This window comes from Callithrix jacchus, chromosome 2, assembly GCF_049354715.1.
Source record: "Callithrix jacchus isolate 240 chromosome 2, calJac240_pri, whole genome shotgun sequence".
Classification (NCBI taxonomy): Eukaryota; Metazoa; Chordata; class Mammalia; order Primates; family Cebidae; genus Callithrix; species Callithrix jacchus.
In genome coordinates, this window is record NC_133503.1 from 159351456 (window position 1) to 159379044 (window position 27589).

Below are 27589 nucleotides of genomic sequence, written 5' to 3' on the forward strand. Positions count from 1 at the left end.
GGTGGCTCCTCAGAAGCTGCTAGGCTTAACGAACAAAAATAAAGTAAAATCAACCGGATATGGGGCCTTGGGACTCTGAACCCTTCATCCGAAGAAAATCAGTTAAGCCTTCAGAGACTCGAAGAGGGTGTGTGCGATTGGCAGGCAAAGCAAAGAAAGATTAGTTCAAGTTGCCTGGCATCTGGACAGAACCTTACACCTGCACAAAAATAAGCCTCTGTCATAAGAGAAAAGTGTCTTCTATATTCTCATGCGTCTCATCAAAGTAAATTAGTGAACACTGCCTCAGGTGAAGTGCAAAGGCCAGTCTGCAGGGAGAGTTTCAACCTCTCCCCAGGAGCTAGGGTGGACATTGTTGGTTAACCTACCCCAAGTTAGCCTAACTCCATCTTAGATGTGAGCCTGAGTATCTCCATCTTAGCCCCCTTCACTCGCACTCCGGAATGCACTTACTGATAAAGTACTGAGTCAAGCTGTACCGTCTCCATTTAGAAATGTGCCTGCTTATAACAAGCCGGCACCGCTTGTCTCTTAACTTTTGCTTGCTCTGCTTCTGTAAAAATTTGCTTCAGCCAAGTTCCCCCTCTCCTCCTTTAAGCCAGGTATAAAAAGAAACAAAACCCATTCTACGGGTCCAAGAGAAATTTGAGCGTTAGCCCAGAGGTCGCCGGCAAATAAAGGACTCCTGACTCAATCGCAAAATGTGGTGCTTTCCTTCAACTCGCTCGGGTACAGCATCACCTGCCCAAGCTCTCTCCAGAGCCGAGAGGGCGGAGGCCGGAGAGGCGTTCGGGAGGTGGAACGCACATCCGGGCCCGCCAGCAGCCGGCTGAGGGCTGCGTAACTGATGGAGGGCCGGGCACGGAGAGAGCGTCTCCGGGGAGTAGGGCCGCGGCCGGGCCCCTCCCATTCCGCCTTTTCTCCAGCGTCAGGTCCGCGGCACTGGCAGCGGACGCTGGGCCACCGGCGCGTGTGCGCAGGGATTCCCGGCACCTGCGAGCCGAGGGAGCAGTCTCCACCTGGGCCGAGGCGGAACCCAAACGCCATGCGCGCCCTCTCCGGCCTGCTGGGGGCCAGGGCGCCTACGCCCCGGCTGCTCCTCCTCCTCCAGTGCCTTCTCGCCACCGCGCGCCCAAGCTCCGCAGCGGACAGTGCCCCAGGTGTGATGGGTACAGCGGCGGGGTATAGAGGGCAAAGGACGCACAGGAAGGGGCGCACGAGACTCAGGTCCTCGCGGGCGGAGGGCATCGCCGGCGCGCGGGGCAAGGGTGGCGGGGAGAGGCGCGGGGATGTTGGCCGGGGCGGGTGGCGAGAGGCGGCGGCGGCGGCCTCCCATTGGCTACGCTGTGTCACCTAAGCTGAACCCTGGAACCCGGGCGGCTCGCGCTCCTGCGCTCTTTGGGGCGAGTCTTGAACAAACAGCGCCCCGTGAGTAGGGCGCGTAGGTAATAGGGCGGAGTCTGGTTTTTCCTAGGAAGAGGGCGGTGGGGTGTGTGGGTGGATGCGGGGGCCAACTAGGGACTTGGCTTGTGCAAATGTGCTATGAATTTTGAAAGCCACTTTTCCCCAAGGCCTACTCCCTTCTCTTGAATCGAGAGTAAGGCTAGAGTATCACCTCCTTCCCTCCTCTTGGGCCGTGGGTTGGCTTTGAGGATGTTTTCTTTAGAACTGAGTGGGGAAAAAAGCCGTCACAATCAACCAACCAGCCAACTAAAGACCCGCAACTTACAGGATAATGTGTGTGTATCTTCATTTTACACTGTGGTCTTTGCAAACAAAATTGTTTGTGATTGTTACATGTTTTATTGTTTAAGACAGTTTGACAGAGGGATTACATGCAAAACATTACCAAAGCCAACACGAAAGTTGCCATTTTCCCTTCACTTGTTTATAGTTACTGTTCATGTTGAAAGGATTCCATCCAACCTGTTGCAGATTTCTGTGTCATAAAGGATAATAAAACGCCACCACCTCTCAAGCTGGTAAATACTGGCCATCAGTAACTAAAATTGGGCGATTATTCTGCATAAAGTTTTCGAACTTTCATAGGAATTTATTTTCATGGGCTTATAATATGTGGAATTTTTGTAACACACCATAGAGAGGGAAGGATAATCGAAAAGTAAGACTATTAATTTATATAAATACCTTTTAAAAGGTCTAGTTGTTAAGAACTTGACAGAACATCTTGGGTTGCTTCAGTTCTAAATTTTCTTGCACCACCTCTCTTTTTCCACCGTACCATTTATAAAGGATTGTCCGGAATCCCAACACTTTTAGATGGTTAGGTAGGAGGACGGCTGGAATCCAGGAGTTCAAGACCATCCTGGCAACATAGCAAAAGCCCTTCTCTATAAAAAATTTTAACAAGTGCGGTTGTGGTTGTGGTGATGTACACCTGTAGTCCCAGGTACTTGGGACGCTGAGGCAGAAAGATTGCTTCAGCCCAAAAGTTTGAGGCTGCAGTGAGCTATGATGGTGATGGTGCCACTCCGGACACAGCAAAACTGTCAAAATAAATACATGAAGAGAGAGAGAGAGAGAAACAGAATTGTCCAGGACATTTTCCCCCTTCTGGGTATCCTCAATTCTTGTATCCCTGGTTCATCTCAGAGTATTGCAGTTCTGAGAACCAGTGCATTCTGGATTCATTATAGAACTGATTCTCCACTTGTCTGTATGTCAGAATCACCAGAGAGCTTGAAAAATCCTGATATCTGGATCTTGCCCTACAATACTCTGGTTCATTTGGCTTGGGATTCAGTGTGGGAGTTGAGTTTTAACACCTCCCCATGTAGCTTTAACTATGGGATTTTAAGCCGGTTGAAAACCACAGCTTTAAAATGATAGGCCTAGAGAGTATACTGTTATACTTATTCCATTAGGCATCAGGTTTAAATTGATATGCAGGGCAGAGCTCTGAAGAGAAAAAAAAAGATAGGAACAAATGAAAGTGGAATAAATGAAGGTGTAAATCAAGATGAATGGGGAAGGGGATGTTCCTCTATGTATATGGTATAAGTTCTGTCCTTTTAGCTCCACTTAAGCTAAAATTGTGGAATAATGTACAAGACAAAAGTTATGAAGTTAGCATCGAATTTAAGCCAGCATTTAAAATTGTCTTAAATTCTAGGAAATAAGCTGACAGTGTTTTCTAGATTCTGTATTGATCTCTGTGAAATTCAGTTTTCTCTTTGCCAAAGGATATTGTGAGATTTACTGGATAGTTTTTACCTAGATGCATAGAACTACAAACTTGGACATAGGTTTTCTGTTAACCTAAGACTTTGAGCTGAATGTTAATAATAATAATATTTATAAATAGTTACAGTATAGCCTGATGAGTTAGCTTTTTTTAGTCTCAGCTAAAAAAAAAAGAGAATTATCAAGACACTTTTCTCCCTTCTGGGTATCCCCAGTTCTTCTAACCCAGATTCACCTTTCAAAATTTACCTCAGAGTATTGCAGTTCTGAGAACCTCTGCACTCCTGGGGGATTCTCGCTGTGTCACTCAGTCTGGAGGGCAGAGGCACATTCACGGCTCACTGCAGCCTTGACCTTCTGGGCTCAAGATGAAGAAATTGAGGCTTAGGTTAAGTAATTGCCCAAGTACACATATTTAGTTAAGTAGCAGAGCAGGAAATTTGACATTGGTCAATCGAGTGCCTGTTTTCTTAAACACAGTGCTTAGACACAATATCTAGTTGTCTCTCTGAGCTAATTGGAAATGTCTATGAAAATAGAGAACTACTGACAGAAGAGCATGTGCGTCTAAATGTCTGATTTGCACTTAATGACGTGCTGACACATCTTGAGTCCTGGAATAAAATTAGGTACAGGGATTCCTTTAAGGTTTTTTCATTAAATAAGAAATATTTATCATTTTAAATGATCCTTTTTAACTTCCAGATGATGTGGCTTTTGCACTCCCTTTATGAACACCCTTCCCTACTGGCCCCTTACCCCAAACAGCAGCTTTCTAGTAATAAACATTTTTGAAACAAATATTATTCAAGCACCCACATATGTCTGATATTGGTTAGTCCATGTCTAGTAGAACATGCTAGCAGTTTTTAATCTTTAATTATTTAATTAATTAATTTATTTGAGACGGAGTTTGACTCTTGTTGCCCAGGCTAGAGTACAATGGCACGATCTTGGCTCACCACAGCCTCGGCCTCCCAGGTTCAAGCAATTCTCTTGCCTCAGCCTCCCAAGTATAAACCCTCCCATGGGATTATACGCATGTGCCACCATGCCTGGCTAATTTTGTATTTTTTAGTAGAGATGGGATTTCTCCATGTTAGCCAGGCTGGTTTCCAACTCCTGACCTGAGGTGATCCACCCACCTTGGCCTCCCAAAGTGCTAGGATAACAGGCATGAGCCATTGCGCCTGGCCTAGTTTTTACCTTTAAAGACACTTAAACTGCTTAAAGGAAACAGATTAACCATAAAGCTACATTTATTTATTTAATTTTTGAGACAGGGTCTCATTCTGTCACTCAGGCTGGAGTGCAGAGGCACACTCATAGCTCACTGTAGCCTTTACCCCTGGTCTCAAGGGTTCCTCCCACATTGCTGGGACTATGGGCAAACGCCACCATACCTGGCTAATTTTTGTATTTTTCTTTTGTAGAGGTAGGGTTTTGTCATGTTGTCTAGGCTGGCCCTGAACTCCTAGGCTCAAGTGATCCTCCTGCTTTGGCCTCCCAAGATGTTGGGATTACAGGTGAGAGCTCCTGTGCCCAGCCTAAGCCTACCTTTCGTAGCGATGTTTCTGAGGCATCAGAATTTTTACCTGAAATTTATCATCACGATAAAATTATATGTTTAAAACATTTGCTAAGAATTAGGGCAACTGACTGTTCCTCATCTTCTGTCACCTTTACTCCCTTTCTACCTTCCCCCTCTCATCTTTCCCTCAATAGGTCCTGTAGTTATTGGGTGGGGAAGAGCAGTGAGACAACCTTACTGAGTGGGTGGAGCCCAAAGGGCCCAGATAAGGTATCTGAGGCTGAGCCTGGTAAGGATGGCATCCAGGTAGGAGGGCAGCCTGGTGTGGAGTGTTAGAGCCTGAGCACAGTGAATGGGTACTTCTGCAGCTGGTGGCTTGACACAGGGTCCCAGAGTTGAGCAAGTTAACAAGGCTTTGTGCAGGAAGAGCAGCTGGGTGATGTCTGATCCCAAACAAGATATGGAGATAAAGCATGTAGGAGGGTCAGACCAGTGATGGAGGTTGGAGCCTGAGTGGCAGTGGCAATAAGAGCTTAGTCATATACAAGGTGATTGATCAAATAATTAAATTTAGGAAAGATAATAGGATCTAGGTTTTTCACTAGAGAAGAATGCAATAAAGATAGTGGGAAAAGTAGAATGAATCCTGTGGTGTTGAACTGCATTTGGCAGTATCCATGTGAATCCATTACATTAAATCTATATCTCTTTATCTATGTCTATATCTATAGGTATATAGATTTAAACAAGTATATGTGTAAATATATGTATGATGAATATATATACATATCATATACATATATTTATGTGATATACATTATAAGTTGTTTGTGTGTGTGTATGCGTGTGTGTACATGTATTTTTAGCAGTGATTTCCAGTAGTGATGCGTATACTTAGCACACAGAGCTTGGATTCTAAATACCGTTCTTTACTAATAGTAACCAAAGCTTCTTGGAGAAATGGCTGATTTCAGGGCCAGAGTGGGAAAGTAGCGGGTAGGCATAGAACATCTTGTGCGAGAAAGCAATGCAGTTCTCAAAGGGTAATGAGTCATGTTGAAAAGATAGAGGAGCCAACATGAAGGGGTTCCCCACTGGACAAATCTGGGACAAATCGAGTGTCAAAATAAATAATAATATTTGTGGATTGTAACCTATTTAATAATATGGGGATTCATGAGTACCAGCTGATGTAGATTAAAAAATGAATCAATGAAAAGTTCAATGGGGTACAAAGTATTAAAGATTCAAAGTAACTCTTCAGAATATGCTTATTAATATCAAGGGAAAGAGAGTAACTTTATGGTGGAGAAGCTTGGCAGATAGCACTTTGATCAAAGATAAAAAAATGGTGTGCCGTAGGAGAGGATCTGCTGAGAAGAGCACAGCATCACCTCTTGATGTTCCTGCCAAAGGTGCCTGCCTCAGATCTAATCATATTACAGCTGAAGTGTCTTGGAATTTAAAAAAGTGTCAAGGTTATGAAAGTCAGAAGAGACTAGCGATTCCAGAGTGAAGCCACAGTGGAGAGAAGTGGCAGCCAATGGCAGTATGTGATTCTGAGCTGGAATCTTTTGCTACCAAATGCAATATAGGGACTTTTTTTCTTGAAACTTACATTGGGGATGGTGCTGCATATACATTCATTCCCTGATTTTAATGAACGTATTGGGACGAATGGGGAATGTCCTTTTAAAGGGGCATGAAGCATCAGGGCAGAAACTTACTCTCACATGGTTCAGAGGAGAAAATGTTCTGTTCTTGAAATGTTTCTGCTACTTTGAGATTGTTGGAAAAGAAACAAAAAAATTAGTTTACCTGCAAAAGCTTCAGTTTACGTAGGCATTCAACTAAACTAATAGTTGAGAAATCTGTTAATGTTCTTAGGTATCATTTTCCAGAGGCATGTGTCCCCACCAAAAGAAATCACGTGTTGAGGCTGTTTGTCCTAGAGTGTAATCTTTTGACATTATCTTTGTACAGCTGGTTTCATACATTGCACAATACAAGGTGAATGTTAGAAATTAACAACTTATGACATACATAACCAATGTAGGAGAACAAACTTCACAGCACTTTGCTAAAAATAAGCTCTACTCCTAATAAAAATTGCCACTATTTAAACATAGAATATCTCAAATAATGTTAGTATAGAAATAATGAATGTTATCTTTAAGGAGTTGTTGTTCTTTTCTTTGAAAATAGCATTTTTCTGGCATTCTTGAAGTTACTGAGGTTATCGTACTAATGTGTCCCTAATCCCAAACCAGAAGCTTTTAAAAGCCTTACACTTAACTTACTTCTGAGAACCTGAAAGGGAATTTAGATACATCATTTGATTGATTTGGAAGCCCAAAGTACTTTTGTAACTTAGCCAAGAGCAGTGAGATAGCTAATGGGCTGTAACTGTTTTCCTCATTTGCATTTCAGCCTCTATCCAACATGCGGTTTTTCATCATAAAAAGTCCTCAAAATAGGCCCCTCACAGGAGAGTGTTCTTGGGAGGGAAGGGTGGCAAAAAATGCTCACACTTTAAAATGTCTGCACCTAAACTATGCAGAACAGAAATTTAGGGCCACAGGGCCATTAGAAGATTATTAAGAATCATCATCACATTGAAGAATCAGGGTTGCCAATGTATCTGTCCAAAATCGGGCTTTTTCAGCTTTGGCACTATTGACATTTTGGGCTGGATAATTCTTTGTCATGTCAAGCTGTTACTCTAAAACGTTTAGCAGCATCCCTGGCCTCTACATATGTGATGAGTGAATTGCATACCCCCAAAAGATATGTTTAATCTCTGATCTTTGGTACCTGTGAGAGTGAGCTTATTTGGGAGTAGGGTCTTTGCAGATGTAATGACCAAAATATTGGTCATTCTAGATTAGGGTTAGCCCTTAACCTAATGACTGCGGTCTTTTTTTTTTTTTTTTTAATTTTTTATTGGATTATAGGTTTTGGGGTACATGAGCAGAGCATGCAAGACAGTTGCGTAGGTACACACATGGCAGTGTGCTTTGCTTTTCTTCTCCCCTTCACCCACATTTGGCATTTCTCCCCAGGCTATCCCTCCCCACCTCCCCCTCCCACTGGCCCTCCCCTTTTCCCCCCAATAGACCCCAGTGTTTAGTACTCCCCTTTCTGTGTCCATGTGTTCTCATTTTTCATCACCCACCTATGAGTGAGAATATGCGGTGTTTCATTTTCTGTTCTTGTGTCAGTTTGCTGAGGATGACGTTTTCCAGATTCATCCATGTCCCTACAAACGACACGAACTCATCATTTCTGATTGCTGCATAATATTCCATGGTGTATATGTGCCACATTTTTCCAATCCAGTCTATTATCAATGGGCATTTGGGTTGATTCCAGGTCTTTGCTATTGTAAACAGTGCTGCAATGAACATTCGTGTACATGTGTCCTTATAGTAGAACGATTTATAGTCTTTTGGATATATACCCAGTAATGGGATTGCTGGGTCAAATGGAATTTCTATTTCTAAGGCCTTGAGGAATCGCCACACTGTCTTCCACAATGGTTGCACTAACTTACACTCCCACCAACAGTGTAAAAGTGTTCCTTTTTCTCCACATCCTCTCCAGCATCTGTTGTCTCCAGATTTTTTAATGATCGCCATTCTAACTGGCGTGAGATGGTATCTCAATGTGGTTTTGATTTGCATCTCTCTGATGACCAGTGACGATGAGCATTTTTTCATATGATTGTTGGCCTCATATATGTCTTCTTTCGAAAAGTATCTGTTCATATCCTTTGCCCACTTTTGAATGGGCTTGTTTGTTTTTTTCCTGTAAATCTGCTTGAGTTGTTTGTAAATTCTGGATATCAGCCCTTTGTTAGATGGGTAGACTGCGAAAATTTTTTCCCATTCTGTTGGTTGCCGATCCACTCTAGTGACTGTTTCTTTTGCCGTGCAGAAGCTGTGGAGTTTGATTAGGTCCCATTTGTCTATTTTGGCTTTTGTTGCCAATGCTTTTGGTGTTTTGTTCATGAAGTCCTTGCCTACTCCTATGTCCTGGATAGTTTTGCCTAGATTTCCTTCTAGGGTTTTTATGGTGCCAGGTCTTATGTTTAAGTCTTTAATCCATCTGGAGTTAATTTTAGTGTAAGGTGTCAGGAAGGGGTCCAGTTTCTGCTTTCTGCACATGGCTAGCCAGTTTTCCCAACACCATTTGTTAAACATGGAATCCTTGCCCCATTGACTGCGGTCTTTATAAAAGAAATGAGAGGGCGATTTGGACGTAGAGACAGAGACATACACAGAGGGAAGATGATCATGTAAAGACAGAGGCAGGTGTTGGACTGATACTGCTACCACCAGCCAAGGAATGCCAAGGTTGCCAGCGACTCCCAGATGCTAGGAAGAGGCAAGGAAGGATTCTTCACCAGAGAGTTCCGGGGGAGGATGGCCCTGCCAGTACCTTGATTTCCTCTTCTGGCCTCTGGAACTGTGAAAAATACACTTCTGTTGTTTTTGCCACCAAATTTGTAGTCATTTGTTGTGGCACCTAATTTGTGGTAATTTGTTATGGAAACTAATTTAACCTACCAAATAAATGTAGTAATCTTCCCCCAGTTGTGACAAGCGAAATGCTTTCAGACATTGGCAATTGTCCCCTGTGGGGCAAAACTACCTGCACTTGCGAGCTACTAAACGAAATAGAACTCTTATCGACTAGCCTAACAATTGAAACATATAACAAATCTGCATTTTTTAGAAAGAACAGAAATCTTAGTTATTAACTTTTGGGTTTTTATTTTTTAATAAGCTTTTATTTGGCATAAGTTTCGCTGCAGTATCTTAGTGACCCATGGAGAGGTGATTGGAAACATGAGAATTTCCATGTTGCCCTTTGAAATGTATATTATTGCCAAAATTATATTTTTGAAAAAAGATCAGGGGAGGACTCAAGATGGCGCTGTGAGAACAACCCAGGATTGGAGTTCTCGTTGTGTCTGCGGAGAGGTGAGTCTGAGCTGCATTTCCAGACTGATCTTTGTTGCTCACGGAACGGGGAAATTCCCAAGTGAAGAGGAGACGCGGGACGCCAGGCAGATATTCCGCCTGGCGAAGCCGGCAGCCGGGGTGGCGGCGGCCGGCCCTACCCAGCGCTCCCCACAGGGCGCACTTGTCCGGGTGCCCCGTTGAACCTGCAACTGGAGACGTGAGAGGGCTGGACTTGAGACTGAGCTAGACTTGAACAGTGGGCCAGCCCAGGGGATTGCAGGAACAGAGCGTTAGGATTGGCCCAGTGGGACGAACAAAACCTCGATTTCAAACAAGCCCCGTGCAGACGGCTCCAGACGCTCTGAGGGGGAGGGGCGGCCACCATTACCGAGGTAACCCACCCCAACTGAGATACACGCCCATTGCTGACGCAGCCAGCCGTTGCCGAGGCAACCCGTCCCTACTGAGATACACGCCCACTGCTGACGCAGCCAGCCGTTGCCGAGGCAACCCGTCCCTACTGACATACACGCCCACTGCTGACGCAGTCTGCCGTCGCCGAGGCAACCCGCTACAACAGAGAGACTCCGCCGCAGGGCGTGGCGGAGAACAGCAGAACAGCGGAGCCAGGGCCAGCCTCACAACAGCAGGGCGGAGCCTCGGCAGGCAAACAGTGGCTAGTCTGCATCCTAGCTGGGCAGGACCTCAACGGACATCCAAAAATAAAGCCCAAACCCCTCAACACAGAGCATTTGAGAAAAAAAGGGTTTTTTTAATGAGCTCTGTTGCAGCAGAATCAAACATAGCAGCCTAACAGCCCTGAATGAACAACACAGCTCACAGCTCAGCAATTAAACCCCTATAAAGTACAAACTGTCTCCTCAAGCAGCTCCCTGACCCCTCTATATCCAAAAGACTGACATTAGGCAGGCACCATCCTGGGACAAAGATAGCAGAAAAAGAAACTGGTAGCACCCTCGCTGTGCCACAGCTGCTAGAGGTGCACCCCAGACAAGCAGGGTCTGGAGTGGACCTCAGCACTCGTACAGCGAAGGGGCCAGACCAGTAGAAGGAAAACCAAGCAACAGAAATACTTCATCATCAACATTCAGGGTGTCCACTCAGAGACCCAATCGAAAAGTCAGCAACTACGCAGACGACCAGTGGACAAATCCGCAAAGATGGGAAGAAACCAGCGCAAAAAGGAGGAAAACACCCGAAACCAGAACACCTCACCTCCTAGAAAGGACCAAAACTCCTCACCAGCAAGGGAACAAAGCTGGACGGAGAATGACTGTGACGAAATGACGGAATTAGACTTCAGAAGATGGATAATGAGAAACTTTGGTGAGCTAAAAGATCATGTATTAAATCAATGCAAAGAAACTAAGAACCTTGACAAAAGATTTGAAAAAAGATTCGAGGAAATGATAACAAGAATGGATAACTTAGAGAGGAATATGAATGAATTAAAGGAGCTGAGAAACACAATACGAGAACTTCGCGAAGCATGCACAAGTTTCAATAGCCGAATTGACCAAGCAGAAGAAAGAATATCTGAAGTCGAAGACCAACTCAATGAAATAAAACGAGAAACCAAGATTAGAGAAAAAAACGCAAAAAGGAATGAACAAAGTCTCCAAGAAATGTGGGACTATGTGAAAAGACCTAACCTATGTTTGATAGGTGTACCAGAAGGGGACGAAGAGAATGAATCCAAGCTGGAAAATACTCTTCAGGACATCATCCAGGAAAATTTCCCCCACCTAGCAAGACAGGCCAACACTCAATTGCAGGAAATTCAGAGAACACCACAAAGATATTCCACAAGAAGAGCAACCCCAAGGCACATAATCGTCAGATTCAATAGGGTTGAAATAAAGGAGAGAATACTAAGGGCAGCCAGAGAGAAAGGTCGGGTCACCCACAAAGGGAAGCCCATCAGACTCACAGCAGATCTCTCGGCAGAAACACTACAAGCCAGAAGAGAGTGGGGGCCAATATTCAACATTCTTAAAGAAAAGAACTTTCAACCCAGAATTTCATATCCAGCCAAACTGAGTTTCAGAAGTGAAGGAAAAATAAAATCCTTTGCGAACAAGCAAGTACTCAGAGATTTTGTCACCACCAGGCCTGCTTTACAAGAGCTCCTAAAAGAGGCACTACACATAGAAAGGATCAACCAGTACCAGCCATTCCAAAATCACACTGAATGCTAAAGAGCATCAACATAATGAAGAATCTACAACAACTAACAGGCAAAACAGCCACTTAGCATCAAAATGGCAGTATCAAATTTACACATAACAATATTAACCCTAAATGTAAATGGACTAAATGCACCAATCAAAAGACACAGACTGGCAAATTGGATAAAAAGCCAAAACCCATCAGTGTGCTGTATCCAGGAAACCCATCTCACATGCAAGGATACACAAAGGCTCAAAATAAAGGGATGGAGGAAGATTTACCAAGCAAATGGAAAGCAATTCTCATCTCCGATAAAATAGACTTTAAAGCAACAAAGATCAAAAGAGACAAAGAAGGCCATTACATAATGGTAAAAGGATCAATACAACAAGAAGAGCTAACGATCCTAAACATATATGGACCCAATGCAGGAGCACCCAGATACATAAGGCAAGTTCTTAAGGACTTACAAAAGGACTTAGACTCCCACACAATAATAGTGGGAGACTTTAACACTCCACTGTCAATACTAGACAGATCAACCAGACAAAAAATCAACAAGGATATCCAGGGCTTGAACTCAGACCTGGAGCAAGCAAACCTGATAGACATTTACAGAACTCTCCACCCCAAATCCACAGAATACACATTCTTCTCAGCACCACATCACACCTACTCAAAAATTGACCACATAATTGGAAGTAAAGCACTGCTCAACAAATGCAAAACAACTGAAATCATAACAAACAGCCTCTCAGACCATAGTGCAATCAAGTTAGAACTCAGAATTCAGAAACAGACCCAGAACCGCACAGCTTCATGGAAACTGAACAACTGGCTCTTGAATGTTGACTGGGTAAACAACGAAATGAAGGCAGAAATAAAGAAGTTCTTTGAAACCAATGAGAACGAAGACACAACGTGCCAGAACCTCTGGGACACATTTAAAGCAGTCTCTAGAGGAAAGTATATAGCAATAAGTGCCCATATGAGGAGAATGGAGAGATCCAAAATTGACACCCTATCGTCAAAATTGAAAGAGCTAGAGGACCAAGACCAAAAAAACTCAAAACCCAGCAGAAGACAAGAAATAACTAAGATCAGAGCTGAGCTGAAGGAGATTGAGACACGAAAAACCCTTCAAAAAATCAATAAATCCAAGAGCTGGTTTTTTGAAAAGATCAACAAAATAGACAGACCACTAGCCAGATTGATTAAAAATAAAAGAGAGAACAACCAAATAGATGCAATAAAAAATGATAAAGGGGAAATCACCACAGATTCCACAGAAATTCAAACCATCATCAGAGAATATTACAAACAACTCTATGCACATAAACTAGTAAACCTGGAAGAAATGGACAAATTCCTGGATTCCTGTGTCCTCCCAAGCCTAAACCAGGAGGAAGCTGAAACTATGAATAGACCAATAACAAGGTCTGAAGTTGAGGCAGCAATTAAGAGCCTACCACACAAAAAAAGCCCAGGTCCAGACGGGTTCACAGCCGAATTCTACCAGACACACAAGGAAGAGCTGGCACCATTTCTTCTAAAACTATTTCAAACAATACAAAAAGAGGGAATCCTTCCCAAATCATTTTATGAGACCAACATCATTCTGATACCAAAACCCGGCAGAGACCCAACAAGAAAAGAAAACTTCAGGCCAATATCCATGATGAACATAGATGCAAAAATCTTCAATAAAATATTGGCAAGCCGATTGCAACAGCAAATACAAAAACTTATTCATCATGATCAAGTAGGATTCATCCCGGGGATGCAAGGCTGGTTCAACATACGCAAGTCTATAAATGTAATTCACCACATAAACAGAACCAAAAACAAAAACCACATGATTATCTCATTGACGCAGAGAAGGCATTTGACAAAATTCAACAGCCCTTTATGCTAAAAACCCTCAATAAACTCGGTATCGATGGAACGTATCTCAAAGTAATAAAAGCTATTTATGACAAACCAACAGCCAATATCATACTGAATGGGCAAAAACTGGAAGCATTTCCTTTGAAATCTGGCACTAGACAAGGATGCCCTCTCTCACCACTCCTATTCAATATAGTACTGGAAGTTCTAGCCAGAGCAATCAGGCAAGAAAAAGAAATAAAGGGTATTCAAATAGGAAAGGTGGAAGCCAAATTGTCTCTATTTGCAGACGACATGATAGTATACCTAGAAGACCCCATTGCCTCAGCCCAAAAGCTCCTGAAACTGATAAGCAACTTCAGCAAAGTCTCAGGATATAAAATCAATGTGCAAAAATCACAAGCATTCGTCTACACCAATAACAGACTTAAACAAAGCCAAATCAAGAGCGAACTGCCATTCGCAATTGCTACAAAAAGAATAAAATACCTTGGAATACAACTCACAAGGAATGTAAGAGACCTCTTCAAGGAGAACTACAAACCACTGCTCAACGAAATCAGAGAGGACACAAACAGATGGAGAAACATTCCATGTTCATGGTTAGGAAGAATTAATATCGTGAAAATGGCTATACTGCCCAAAGTAATTTACAGAATCAACGCTATCCCCATCAAGCTACCATTGACTTTCTTCACAGAACTGGAAAAAACCACGATGAACTTCATATGGAACCAAAAGAGAGCCCACATAGCCAAGTCAATTCTAAGCAAAAAGAACACAGCGGGGGGCATCACACTACCGGATTTCAAACTATACTACAAGGCTACAGTAATCAAAACAGCATGGTACTGGTACCAAAACAGAGATATAGACTAATGGAACAAAACAGAGGCACCGGAGGCAACACAACATACATACAACTATACAATCTTTGATAAACCTGACAAAAACAAGCAATGGGGAAAGGATTCCATGTTTAACAAATGGTGTTGGGAAAACTGGCTAGCCATGTGCAGAAAGCAGAAACTGGACCCCTTCCTGACACCTTACACTAAAATTAACTCCAGATGGATTAAAGACTTAAACATAAGACCTGGCACCATAAAAACCCTAGAAGAAAATCTAGGCAAAACTATCCAGGACATAGGAGTAGGCAAGGACTTCATGAACAAAACACCAAAAGCATTGGCAACAAAAGCCAAAATAGACAAATGGGACCTAATGAAACTCCACAGCTTCTGCACGGCAAAAGAAACAGTCACTAGAGTGGATCGGCAACCAACAGAATGGGAAAAAATTTTTGCAGTTTACCCATCTGACAAAGGGCTGATATCCAGAATTTACAAAGAACTCAAACAGATTTACAGGAAAAAAACAAACAAGCCCATTCAAAAGTGGGCAAAGGATATGAACAGATACTTTACGAAAGAAGACATATATGAGGCCAACAATCATATGAAAAAATGCTCATCGTCACTGATCATCAGAGATATGCAAATCAAAACCACATTGAGATACCATCTCACGCCAGTTAGAATGGCGATCATTAAAAAATCTGGAGACAACAGATGCTGGAGAGGATGTGGAAAAAAAGGAACACTTTTACACTGTTGGTGGGAGTGTAAATTAGTTCAACCATTGTGGAAGACGGTGTGGCGATTCCTCAAGGCCTTAGAAATAGAAATTCCATTTGACCCAGCAATCCCATTACTGGGTATATATCCAAAAGACTATAAATCGTTCTACTATAAGGACACATGTACACGAATGTTCATTGCAGCACTGTTTACAATAGCAAAGACCTGGAATCAACCCAAATGCCCATTGATAATAGACTGGATTGGAAAAATGTGGCACATATACACCATGGAATATTATGCAGCAATCAGAAATGATGAGTTTGTGTCGTTTGTAGGGACATGGATGAATCTGGAGAACTTCATCCTCAGCAAACTGACACAAGAACAGAAAATGAAACACCGCATATTCTCACTCATAGGTGGGTGATGAAAAATGAGAACACATGGACATAGAAAGGGGAGTACTAAACACTGGGGTCTATTGGGGGGAAAAGGGGAGGGCCAGTGGGAGGGGGAGGTGGGGAGGGATAGCCTGGGGAGAAAAGCCAAATGTGGGTGAAGGGGAGTAGAAAAGAAAGCACACTGCCATGTGTGTACCTACGCAACTGTCTTGCATGCTCTGCTCATGTACCCCAAAACCTATAATCCAATAAAAAATTAAAAAAAAAAAAAAAAAAGAAAAAAGATCAATTTATTTCCATTCCTATACCATCTGGTTTTTAAAATAGTTTTATAGGAATAGTAAAAGTATACATTGTGCTTGTCAGTAGGCCTCTAAAAAAAAACTTGTCTGTAAAGGCTTCTGGTTCAGTAGTTTCCACACTATGCAGAAAATTTCAAGAGTTCGAGTTCTCTGTGTGGACTATTATCTGTCCCTGACTTAGAAAGTCTGACTTACAAATGTCCCCATCAGGAGAACTAAATTTTTTTGACAAGGCTTTTTATTTTTCTTCTCGTTTGGATGAATCTCTGCAGTATAATTTCCAGGACTCAGAGATTCCTAGTTTCCTTTCTCTTCTTTCTGCTGCATTTATGGACAGGGGATAGGGATACTCTGTTCCTAAAACCCAGACTCCATATGTTGTATATAATCAGTATTTTACTCAGGAATTAGGTATTTTAAAGTTAAGATTTAACCATATCATGGCTTAAGTGGCCTTTACAATTTGGCATGGGATCACATGGTTCTAATTACTTCCATGAAGAAGTATACTCTTATTTCAAAATCTCTATTTTATAAATAATATATAATATTCATTCCTATTAGTACTTTTGTAATTGGGTTGCAAATTTATAATGCTGTATATCAGATTGTTAAAATTACGATTTATTAAGTACTGCATGTTGATTTATCAGTATAGAGATGAGAAAGATAAAGAAAATTTATTTTAATAGTAGTTGCTTCTTACACTTTTTTTGGAATGAAGTTCAGACCTTTCAAGTATTTTAACATATAATAAAGGAATTTGGGGAGAGTGTTTATTCTTAATCAGAGATGTAGTTACATTTATTTCCTTATTTAAAAAAGTTAATCTTAAGACCCATGCAGTTTTCTGGTGTTACTTATTTTTCTTCCCAATTTACTTCAATTAAATGAAGCCCTCAAAATGAAATATGTGAAAATGTTACCTTAATATCTTTAAGTAGAATTATAACATGTTTATATCACTTGAAAGTGTTAATAGAATAAATTATAAGCCCTTCTAGCAGCATATATTGTAAAATATAATATATGAAAAACATTTAAGTAGAGACAATTTTGCTGTTTCACATAACATTATAACAGGTGAAAAATAAGATATTACTCAATTCTTTGATGCAATAGTCTCATGCCTCATCTGCCCTGCAAAGGGAGAAAAAAATGTCTTTTAATCTCTAAAGCAATTATTTGATGTTTCTCTTTCATGTTGACATTTTGCCTCTACCTGTAAAAGAATGCTACATGGTTATGTTCCAGCAATGATTAAGGAAGGGTGAGTTTGATAACTTGAGAAATGCGTGTTATGATCTTGGCATCATCACTCATATTTATACAACTCTTCTGATCCTCATTTTTTCCCTATCAGATGAGGTTTACAGTGGAGACATATTTTCAAAGCACTGAGCTGGGCATATGGCGTTTGGAAACCCTAAATAACAAGTCAATGACAGAACTTGGATTAAGACCCCAAATTCCTTCCTCTCCATTTTATACTTTTTTTTGTGACTCAGCTAATCCTTTTAGAGAAGTATTCAAACCACATCTGCCTGTGTCTCCTGCCAATTTCTTTTAAACCCCAGTGTTAGCTGAATGAACCTCCTGCCAGCTGTCCTCCAACTGAAAGCAATAGGTTTACATTCTCACTTTTTTGGTTAAAGCATATTTTGTCTAAACAAAGAACTTCTTTTATGGTCTTAATACCTTCTATAGGCTGCCCTGCTTTTCCACTGAAGGCGTTTCTGTATACTGCCTTTTCAAGAGACTTTTCCTAAGGCAGAAACCACACAGCAGTTATACATGTTCTTTTGCACTTGGGGCTTGTTCAGTGGAAACTGGAGCTGGATCAAAAATAATGCCTTGAAGGGAATATGAAGTTAAGACAGGGCTGGTGTTTGGTTTATGGATATCTGATTGTAGTTTTAATATGTGAGCCAGCAAGTGGAAATGGCCTCAACAGCTAGTATATTCTGGAAATACCCAGACTTCTCTACCTTTGGAACCTTTTTTCTTCCTTTCCTCTTCCTTCAGCTGCCATCAGCTTAGACTCTGCCAAAGCCAAACTTAGACTCCTTTTCTCTCCTTGTTCTAACACAGGTCCTGGTTGAGCCCATCCCTGACAAGTGCTAGTGATCAGTAAGGGAGAATAACCCCAGCCTTGGAGCTCAACTTCCTGGAATTATCTTCACTCTTCTTCCACCTCCAGGCCCAGGCTTCACACTTTAGCTCATATGCCAATTTGTTTAAAATATACTGGCTAGTTCTAGTCAATGCTATGCATTAATGGGTGCTGCTCTGAAATTTTAATAATTCTTAATTTCTAGTTGTGGGCCTAAACCCCTACTATTATGATCCATATAGCCCTTTAGGTACCAAGTTTGGCCAGCTTCATATTCCCCATCAGCATCAAGTGTGCATTAGATACTATGTATACTCACTTAAGTGGCACAGGAATAAAAATGACACCTTTTTTTTTTTTTTTTTTTTTTTTTTTTTTAGTTTATGTCACTCCTATGCTGATATTGTAAACAATAATAATAAATGATGCTGGAAATCTCAAAAAGGTTATGGGCTTGTTTCATAAAAGAGTATAGTAAGAAACCTTAAGATTGTATTCTGCTCTGTAGTGGGGTATGCCTGGAGAGGAAAGCAAAGATACCAAAGCTTATGTTTTGCAGACTTCACAGAACAGATGATATAGTAGAATAGCTGTTTCCTTCTCATCTACCCCCTCCTGGCTTCCTGTTTATAAGTGAATAGCATCCGCCTTGATCTTCCTAAAATATTTTGTCTTCAATGTAACCCCTAAGTATGCTATCCTCAAGAATGGAAACAAGAAATTTTCATTGGGAAAGTAACATTTATGGGAGCCTTTTGTTTAAGCTGTGTGTGTTGGGCGAGGGGGCAGTGGTGGTGGTGAGGGAGTTAGGGAGGAGGGAGAGACAGGGAGAGAGAGAAGGGTGGGTGATGAGAGGAGTGGGAGAATGGGAGAACATTGGTATAAATAGGAATGAATGAATGAATGAATGAATGAATACTGGATGTGGGCAGAGGAAAGATTTTGTATACTTGATAACAAAATTGATATGTCCTCATTGATAACCCAATGAGAAACTCAGGACATATTTTTCCTATATAATTACTGCCAGAGGGTAGTCTGATTCAAAATGTTATTTAAGAATTGTTTTTATGAGAAAGTCCATTACAATTTCCAAAGCTGTTTTAGAGGTGATTAAACCACTGGAACACAGGAGAGTTAGGTTCTGCTAGATACGTTATTTTATTAGGCAATACTGTAAAAGCCGTGTTCTAAAGCTAAAGTAACAAAAGTGATCACTAACTTTGATAACATTTTTCACACATATAAGAAAATGAAAGAACTAGAAATCTAATCTTGTACTAGAAATAACTTTATGAGCAGATTATTTTTAAAAAGTGCAATAAAAACGACTCAAGTTTCATTTAAATTAAATGGGATTTAATTTAAATGAGTAGTTTCCTGGGAGGTAAGGTCTGGTACTCTAAAGTAAAAGGAACAGTAGGCCTTGTAAAAAAAAAAAAAAAAAGTAGCTTCCAAGAGAGTGAGAGAGGTGGAAATAGAAACCTTGTTTTTTTAATGCAAGTTTTCAAAAGGAGAGAGAAGTGACAGAGGCAGAGGAAACCGGAATTCAGGTGACAGAGGGCATGCCTCTTGGTAACCATAGCTGGAAAACAAATAGCAGCCCAAACTTGCCCGTCAGCTATTTTCTCTTCTCTGTCCCCTGGTGCCCAGTGCTATCTATTTTTTTCTCTAATACCCTTTATTAGGGTTTACCTGTCGCTGTTTCTTCTCTCATCTTCTCTTTCTACCTCTTCATGTCTTTCCATTTTCTGGCTCTCTCATCTAATTCCTTGGTATCTCATCTAATTCCTCAGTATCTTCAGTTTATTTATGTTTTGTAAATAATCTATAATTGTATTCTAAAAATGGAAGATTTTATTTTAAAAAAAGCCATCTGATGTAAGTCTGTAGGGATTTTTAGGTTGAAAAAGAACCCAAAAATCAGGATTTTTTCACATTTGATAGCCTAATATAGCTCTAAATTTCTTTGAAGTATATAAGACTGAGCTTCCTGAAAACACTATTTTTTATTAATAGTTCACAACAGTGATTTAGCTGTTGCAGAGTAGTTTTTAGATAGTCATTTAGTCTTGGTAAGACTGTGTAATCATGTGTTCTTTCTCTTATAGACTCACTTTTTACAAGTCCACCTGTCAGAGAAGAAATGATGGAAAAATACTCTAACTTTTCCTTGGGGAGCCATAACATATCACTGACTGGTAAGTTTATCATGTTTCAAATAATGCAATTCCAAAATAAGGGTTTAAACAATTTTTCTTAAACAAAGCTACTACTTTTTGCTTTGTGAGGTGATAATCACTGTTCACGGCCTGGTGAGAGAAACATAACAGTAGTGTGCTGGGAATCTAATGTGGTGAGGACATTGTGCTGGGGGCGCACAATGGAGGACAATGTTCCAGACCTGCTGGGGCTAAGAATGGCTCCCCAGAAAATGGATGCCTGAGAAAAGGGAGAATCAATTTTGATTTGCAGATACTCTTATGTTTTCATTAATTCCTGCTGGCACATCCATTACATCACTCCAGGCCAAGAAGAGAATTTGTGTATCTGTTGGAAAACCTTTAGCCAGAGAAATCGAAAATGATGTCAAATGAGTCAGTGTGCTAAGGAAAAGCAAGAAAGGAACTTCAAAATTCAACCCAGCCTGCTTTCTCTGCTTTTTCTTTCACAGTTTTGGTTCCAGTGTTTCCAAAGTAATCTTAGTTTTTTAAATTCCTAAGAGCCATTAATCTGTTTTAGTAACAGTATTAAAATTGTATATTTAGAATTTAAAATATCACAATTCTATCTGTTAAATCAATCATTAGATTTTTCCAAATACACATTCAGTTTTTAACTGTCCTCTAGTCCTATGAACTGTTTCTTTATTTCTGTTTAATATGAGTAGAAGGTGTGTGTGTGTGTGTGTGTGTGTGCACGCAAGTGTGCATGGACCTGTGTGTTTCTCAATCTGATAACAATGGAATGTTTGCATTAAGCTTTGGTGGAGCATTTTTGTGTCTTTTTGCAGCTTTTGTTTTTTTCCCAGATGTCCGTATTCCAATGTATGGAGTTCATTCTTATAAAAAATAATTATAACATTCCTACATTCTTTTACTTTTTGCATGTTCTGGTTGTTGGTTCCCTCTGTTAGGATGAAATGTTTCTTTAAGAGACTCATGTGAGAAAGCAATTTGCACATTCTTTAACCAGCCTGGCAGTGTTGGCATCAGGGCACCCCTTACTTAACCAGTACAGCTGGGGCCTGGAAACAAAGGGTCAACGCTCAGGGCAGGAGCAAGAAATAGACTTTTAATTGATGCTAGACTGGTTATTTACTTACTTAACCTGTTTGGAGGGTTTAACTCCTATTCTTCTATTCTAAATAGTGCTACTTAAAAAGAGACTAATGGTTTGCAATTGTCTATTACTTATCTCTGCCTTGGCTTGATCAAACTTTAGTCTGGCTTTTTCCTTCTTTACAGATCCCTGAAACGTGGCTTGCCCTAAGGCTGAGCAAACATTAAAATGAAGAACATCTTGATAATTGGCTGACTGCAGCCTGATCATGCTGTCTGTGTACACTCTCTCATTTGCCCAATTTCCCTACAAAGTTCCTGCTTGTCTCCTTATCCTTCTCTATATTAAAAAGTAGCCTTTTCCTGTTTATTTTTGGGATGCTTGCAGATCTTAAGTTTGGAGCTTTTTCCCTATTGCAGTAGTCTTTTTAAAAATAATGTCTTCAGGACCAGCATGGTGGCTCACACCTGTAATCTCAGCACTTTGGGAGGCTGAGGTGGGTGGATCACTTGAGGTCAGGAGTTAAAGACCAGCCTGGCCAACAGGCAAAACCTGTCTCTACTAAAAATATAAAAAATTAGCTGGCATGGTGGTAGACGCCCGTAGTCCCAGCTACTCAGGAGGCTGAGGCGGGAGAATCACTTGAACCCAGGAGGTGGAGGTTGCAGTGAGCCAAGGTTGAGCCATTGTGCTCCAGCCTGGGGAACAGAGCAAGACTCTGTCAAATAATAATAATAATAAAAATGTCTTCATTTAAGTTTAGATTTGTTTTTGACAAAAGAAAAGATTTGACTTTGATTTGGAAACATTAGATCTCAGAGCTGGGCACTGAATGGTTAAATTTCCATTTGGGTTATTACTCTAGTTGCCTTCCTGTTAAAAAGTTTGGTCTTAGAAACTCCTTTACTGAACTATAGACTTTAAATTTGAAGATATGTTTATAATTTTGAGTTTCAAGGTAAAATAAAAATAGAGAGATGAATTTCTAAACACAATGCTTTATTTGGCAGAACAGAATTGCAGTTCAGTGCATACACAGAGAATGGAATGGTCTTCAGTATGACTGAAAAAACAAAAAGAAGCTTAGGGGTTTTATTAGAGGGAAATGTTATATATTGTTTTGGAATAAAACTCCTTCTCACTTGCAAAGTTTTTAGGAGCTGAAAAGCTCTGAAGTGCTTGTGATGGGTAAATTAGCCTTAGAGTCATGGCAGTTTGTTTCAGAACCTGTGAAGTATGATCTTCAAGTCATACCAGGTCATTTCAGCAGCTGGTTTGCATTATTAGCCCTGGGCAGGTGCTTTGTGTTCCAGGTGTTTTTTTTTGTTTTTGTTTTTGCTTTTCCTTTTTTACTGGGTCTCTGGACTCTAATTTAGTTCGTTATAACAAGATAACTCCAATTCCTGTTTATCCATTTTCACCTTATGAATCATAGACTTTCTTCTTATGGCTGGTATTAAGATTTTTAACCTACTATGTGTAAATGGAGTGTTTTTCATATTTTCGTAACATTGTTTGATATGTATCAACATTGATTTTATCATTATTCATGTTTGTCTATAAACAATACTTATGACATTTCTATGTTGTTACTTACTATTTTCTCTTTCCCTTTGTCCATTGTAGAAGTTAATCTCTCTATTAGGATAAAATGTTTCTTGTAGAGAAATTCAAATACAATATGTTAATGGTAAATTTTCGACCAGAAGGAGTTTGGTCAGGCTCTTGACACATGTACTTACCCAAAGATTCCTGAGACTGGAAAACGTGTATGGATTCTTGTGCCTTGGAGAATGAAGACATGACTTTTTATACATAAAAGCTTTGTTGTTTACTTATTTAATATTTTTGAAATATTGCTATTTATTTAACAAACTCATGATGTTGACTGTGTATCATATATGAATTTCTAAATTACTTAATTAATTCTTATAACAGCTCTTTGAGGTGGGTACTGTTACTATTTGTAATTTGCAGGTGAGGAAAGCGAGGCAAAAGGGATGAAGTAAACTGACCAGTATCGCAGGCCTTGAGTTGGAGCTTACGGTTTTAACTTGAGGCAGCTTGGTGCCTGATCTGTGCTACTAACCATTATGTTTTTCAGCCTTTCTTAATGCCCAGTTACTTATTTCTTTTAACAGCATTAAATTGATTATATTTATTTTAAGAATAATGACATGAGTTTTGAAATGATGTAGTAAAAAACTACAGAAATAAGCTATTTTAATTGATTTATTACTAAATAGGTTAGTTTTAGAAATTGCATTTACTAGCTGCAATCCCAGCACTTTGGGAGGCCAAGGCGTGTGGATCAACTGAGAGGAGTTTGAGACCAGCCTGGCCTACATAGGGAAACCCCATCTCTACCAAAAACACAAAAATCAGACAGGCATGGTGGCAGGCACCTGCCTTTCCATCTATCTGGGAGGCTGTGGCAGGAGAATTGCCTGAACCTGGGGGAAAGGGGTTGCAGTGAGCTGAGATTATACCATTGCACTCCAGCCTGGGTGACAGAGCAGGAGTCCATATTCAAAAAAAAAAAAAAAGAAATTGCATTTTGCTTAATCATACATTTGTGTAAGCAATTGACTTGACTGAAACTGAAAGTATTTTTTCTGCTTTCTGGTGCTTTAAAACCAATCTTTTGATAATGGACTATTTTTATATCACTATACTTAATTTTCCAGTGTCCATAGTATTTGGAATTCATTGTATTGTTTGTATTACCACAATATATTTCTATTTTTGGATTTTTTCTCTCTGTGTATTAGGGTTTAGTTTTTCAATTAGTGTTATAGTTTGACTGAAGAGATGGAAATAAAAAGAAATAGCCGACAGTTTCCTTGACCAGCCTGTTCATGTTGGAATCAGCTCTCCTGTGTTGACCCAATGGCACATTTTATTTACATGTTGAGATGTGAGCAGCTATCCTGCAAGGAGGTAATATAAGCAGACATTAGAGATGCTGATGTGCAAATTAAGGCACAAGGTAAGATTTGGGAAGATTAGTCAACATAAGGAAAGACAACCACATTGCCTGAAGGTAGGCCTGCAAGAGATCTAGGTTAGCACCACTCAGATTTTAGGGGCAGGTGACTGAGAAGATTGAGAAGAAAAGAAGTGAAAATACTTTATTGCAGAGGAGATTATAGCATGACTCCAATAAGCTGAAAATGTTATGATATTTTTCAGAGGCACTCATCAAATCTGATATGTAGACTGTTGATGTACAGAGGAAAAATGTTGAGACCTAACATTTGTAGAGAGTCAGACAAAGCAAAGATGGAAGAGGGATCTACCCATACATAGCAACACAAGTGGCAGTGGCTGTGATAGACTTTTGTTCTATATCAGGTTTCTTTATTATTATTATTATTATTAGCAGAGGTATTGATGGTTAGGGCTGGATGATGCTTGGTTGTAGGAGGTTGTTTGCAGCATTGTAGGTTATTTAACAGCATTCCTATCTTTTACTCACTAGATCTGAGTAGCACTGCTAAGGTGGGACAGCTGGATATGTCTCCAGATATGGTAAACATTCCCTGGGGGAACAAAATTGTCCCCACTTGAAAATTACCCCTGCTGTTCTATATATTAAAAACGAGAGCCCTGCATGTGTTTCCCATCCCTTTATCATGAGAAGACACATGATTTAAGAATCTCATGATTAATATTTAATAAAGAATATCACCATGAAGTTACATGATGGTGCTGAATCACAGGCACAGGACCTCATACCCTGTAAGTAGGACCTGTCTCTTCCCTCTTTTCTACTGGTATTCAATAAGAATGCAGCCAAAAGCCACATCTTCAATAAAGCACATAACAGAGAAGCATGTATGTTCCTGCTTCTCTGATATGTATTTACTGTTTTGTGTTAATTTTTAATTCTGTAAGTAAAAATGAGTTCAGTTTTAAAAATATTAAGCATTATTTTCAGCATTAGAGTAATTTAGAGAATCTGAAAACCCTACTGCCATACCTACAAATATCTAAAATATAGTAAACATTCTTTTAACTATATAGCTATGTACACAAAAGTAAAGAGTTTCTGGTGCTCAGGTCCTGAAACCCATGAAGTGATATTGTGTTAGATTTCCTGTGTTTGCTGCCAAGATCCTTGAGTTTTAAGAGCCACAAAAATATAAAAAACAAAGCCTTGAATTCATGCAAGCAGGGGAGTTGGAACTGAAAACCTCCAGAAAACTGATCCTTCCTAGGCTATAAATGTAGTCAAAGGATTGATTTAGGGAAGGAAATCAGCAGACAGCACAAGATGACAAGTTGGCTTCTTTCTTTTAAAGTTTTGTTAGGCATTAAAACCAAAAGATTCCCAGTGTTATCTGCCAATTAAAAATAATGTTAATAAAAATAATATAAAACAAAAAACCTCTAAACTCTCAAAGATTTACCTTATTATTGAAAGACGTGGGCCTTTCCTTAACAGTTTAAATGGTAAGTTTACATTAACTCTATTATACTGTATAGGAGGAGCCTCTGAGCTGAAAAATAACACAAAAATGACCCTGGAAGGTAGTACTTCCACAGGAAAGCAATTAAAAACCCTCTGTAGAAGAATGAATTGTCCATCTTGGTGACATAATCCCTATTGTTACATGTCTCAACATGTCACAAGACAAAAAATATAAAAAACAAACATGCAGTCCCTAACAGAGTTAAGGAGCAGTAGGATTAGACATTCCAGAGCTTCAAATTATAGAAATACCAGGAGAGCCATAAAAGAAGAAATATTAAAAACATGAGAAATGAATATTATATTATTTTTTAAAAAGACAAAGTAGGTTTCAAAAATATCCAAATATAACTCCAGGAAATGAAATAAAAAACTTGACTGAGGAGGTTCAAGTCTTATTGACTTACCCACCATTTCTATCTCTGTTCTCTCTGTTTTCCAATGCTAAACTCTGTTCAGTGTGTTTGTTTCCCATGCTGTGTGTGTGTGTGTGTGTGTGTGTGTGTATGTGTGCATCCATAAAATCTATGTGGTATTGTTTGTATTCTTTAGTGTTAGTGGTATTAGTCCATATATATTGTTCTGAAAATTGATTTTTGTCATTCAACATTAGTTTTTGGAGATGTAGCCATATTGCATATGAATCTAGCTTGTTTTTTCTTTTTTCACTTGTATGCACAGTATAAATATACCAACTTACTTATACATTTTTTTTCCTTAGTGGACCCTAGTTGGCTTATGTATTTTTTGTTATAAACCATGTCGCAAGGGACACCCTACAGTTACCTCTCAGGGCATAATTGTGAATGTTTCTCTATGATAAATACCACAAAGTAGAATTGCTGAGTTAGAAATTACTCACATCTTTATTTTAATATATACTTCCATATTGTCCTTTAAAATATCTTGACAGTTGGCCCCTTCCACTGATCTACATATTAGGCTTATATTTTATTTTTTGAAGAGGTAGGCATAAATTTTGGATACCGAATTTTTACTTTTTATAGAAGTTGCAAATATTTTTTCCCTCTTGTCTTTAAACTTCTATGTGATGCTTTTTAATTGTGAAGAAGTTTTATTGTATGTTTTCTCCTATTATTTGTGTACTTTTCCACCTTTTGCTTTTTAACCCATAGATGATATAGCTTTATGTTTTGTATGTGATAAGGAACTAATTTTGTGGTTATTGTTTTGTACTGTTAGCCAGCATCTCAACACTCCCTAAAAAAATAGTTCTCCTTTTTCTGATAGCTTTGAAATATCACCGTAATCATATTTCAGTTCCCATACTCTGTTCTGTTTCTCTACCCTTTCATTGTTTTACAAAGTTATTAAAGTATTGCCCAAAGTAAGAAGTACATTTCACTTTGTAACCTGATGCACCATTCACACACATGTGAAACAAAACATTCGTCAAATATTATTATATTTTGATAATTTCTTTTATTCCAATCCATTAAAAAACAAATCTGGTGATAACTATTAAGTTGATTTCCTGACCTACTAATAGATTTTGGCTTGCATTCTGAAAGTTTGGCCTGTTAATTCATTAATGTTAATTCATTAATTTCTTGGCATTTTATGATATTAAGATGTTAGTATTATTTTTAAAACATTGTATCTTTTTATCTCTGTTTGTTTTTAAGAAACAGATT

At 39.7% G+C, this 27589-nt stretch overlaps 1 protein-coding gene across 2 annotated transcripts in view; it reads left to right on the forward strand.

The window, feature by feature from the left end:
- Positions 1–908: 908 nt before the first annotated feature.
- EMB (embigin) overlaps positions 909–27589 on the forward strand; it is a 67964-nt gene continuing 41283 nt past the window's right edge. For both annotated transcript variants that reach the window (XM_054252260.2, XM_008992087.5), the window contains exons 1-2: positions 909–1160; positions 20290–20379. In XM_054252260.2, the coding sequence (XP_054108235.2) occupies positions 1046–1160; positions 20290–20379 (205 nt within the window). In that variant the 5' untranslated portion in view covers positions 909–1045. The remainder of the gene's footprint in view (positions 1161–20289; positions 20380–27589) is intronic.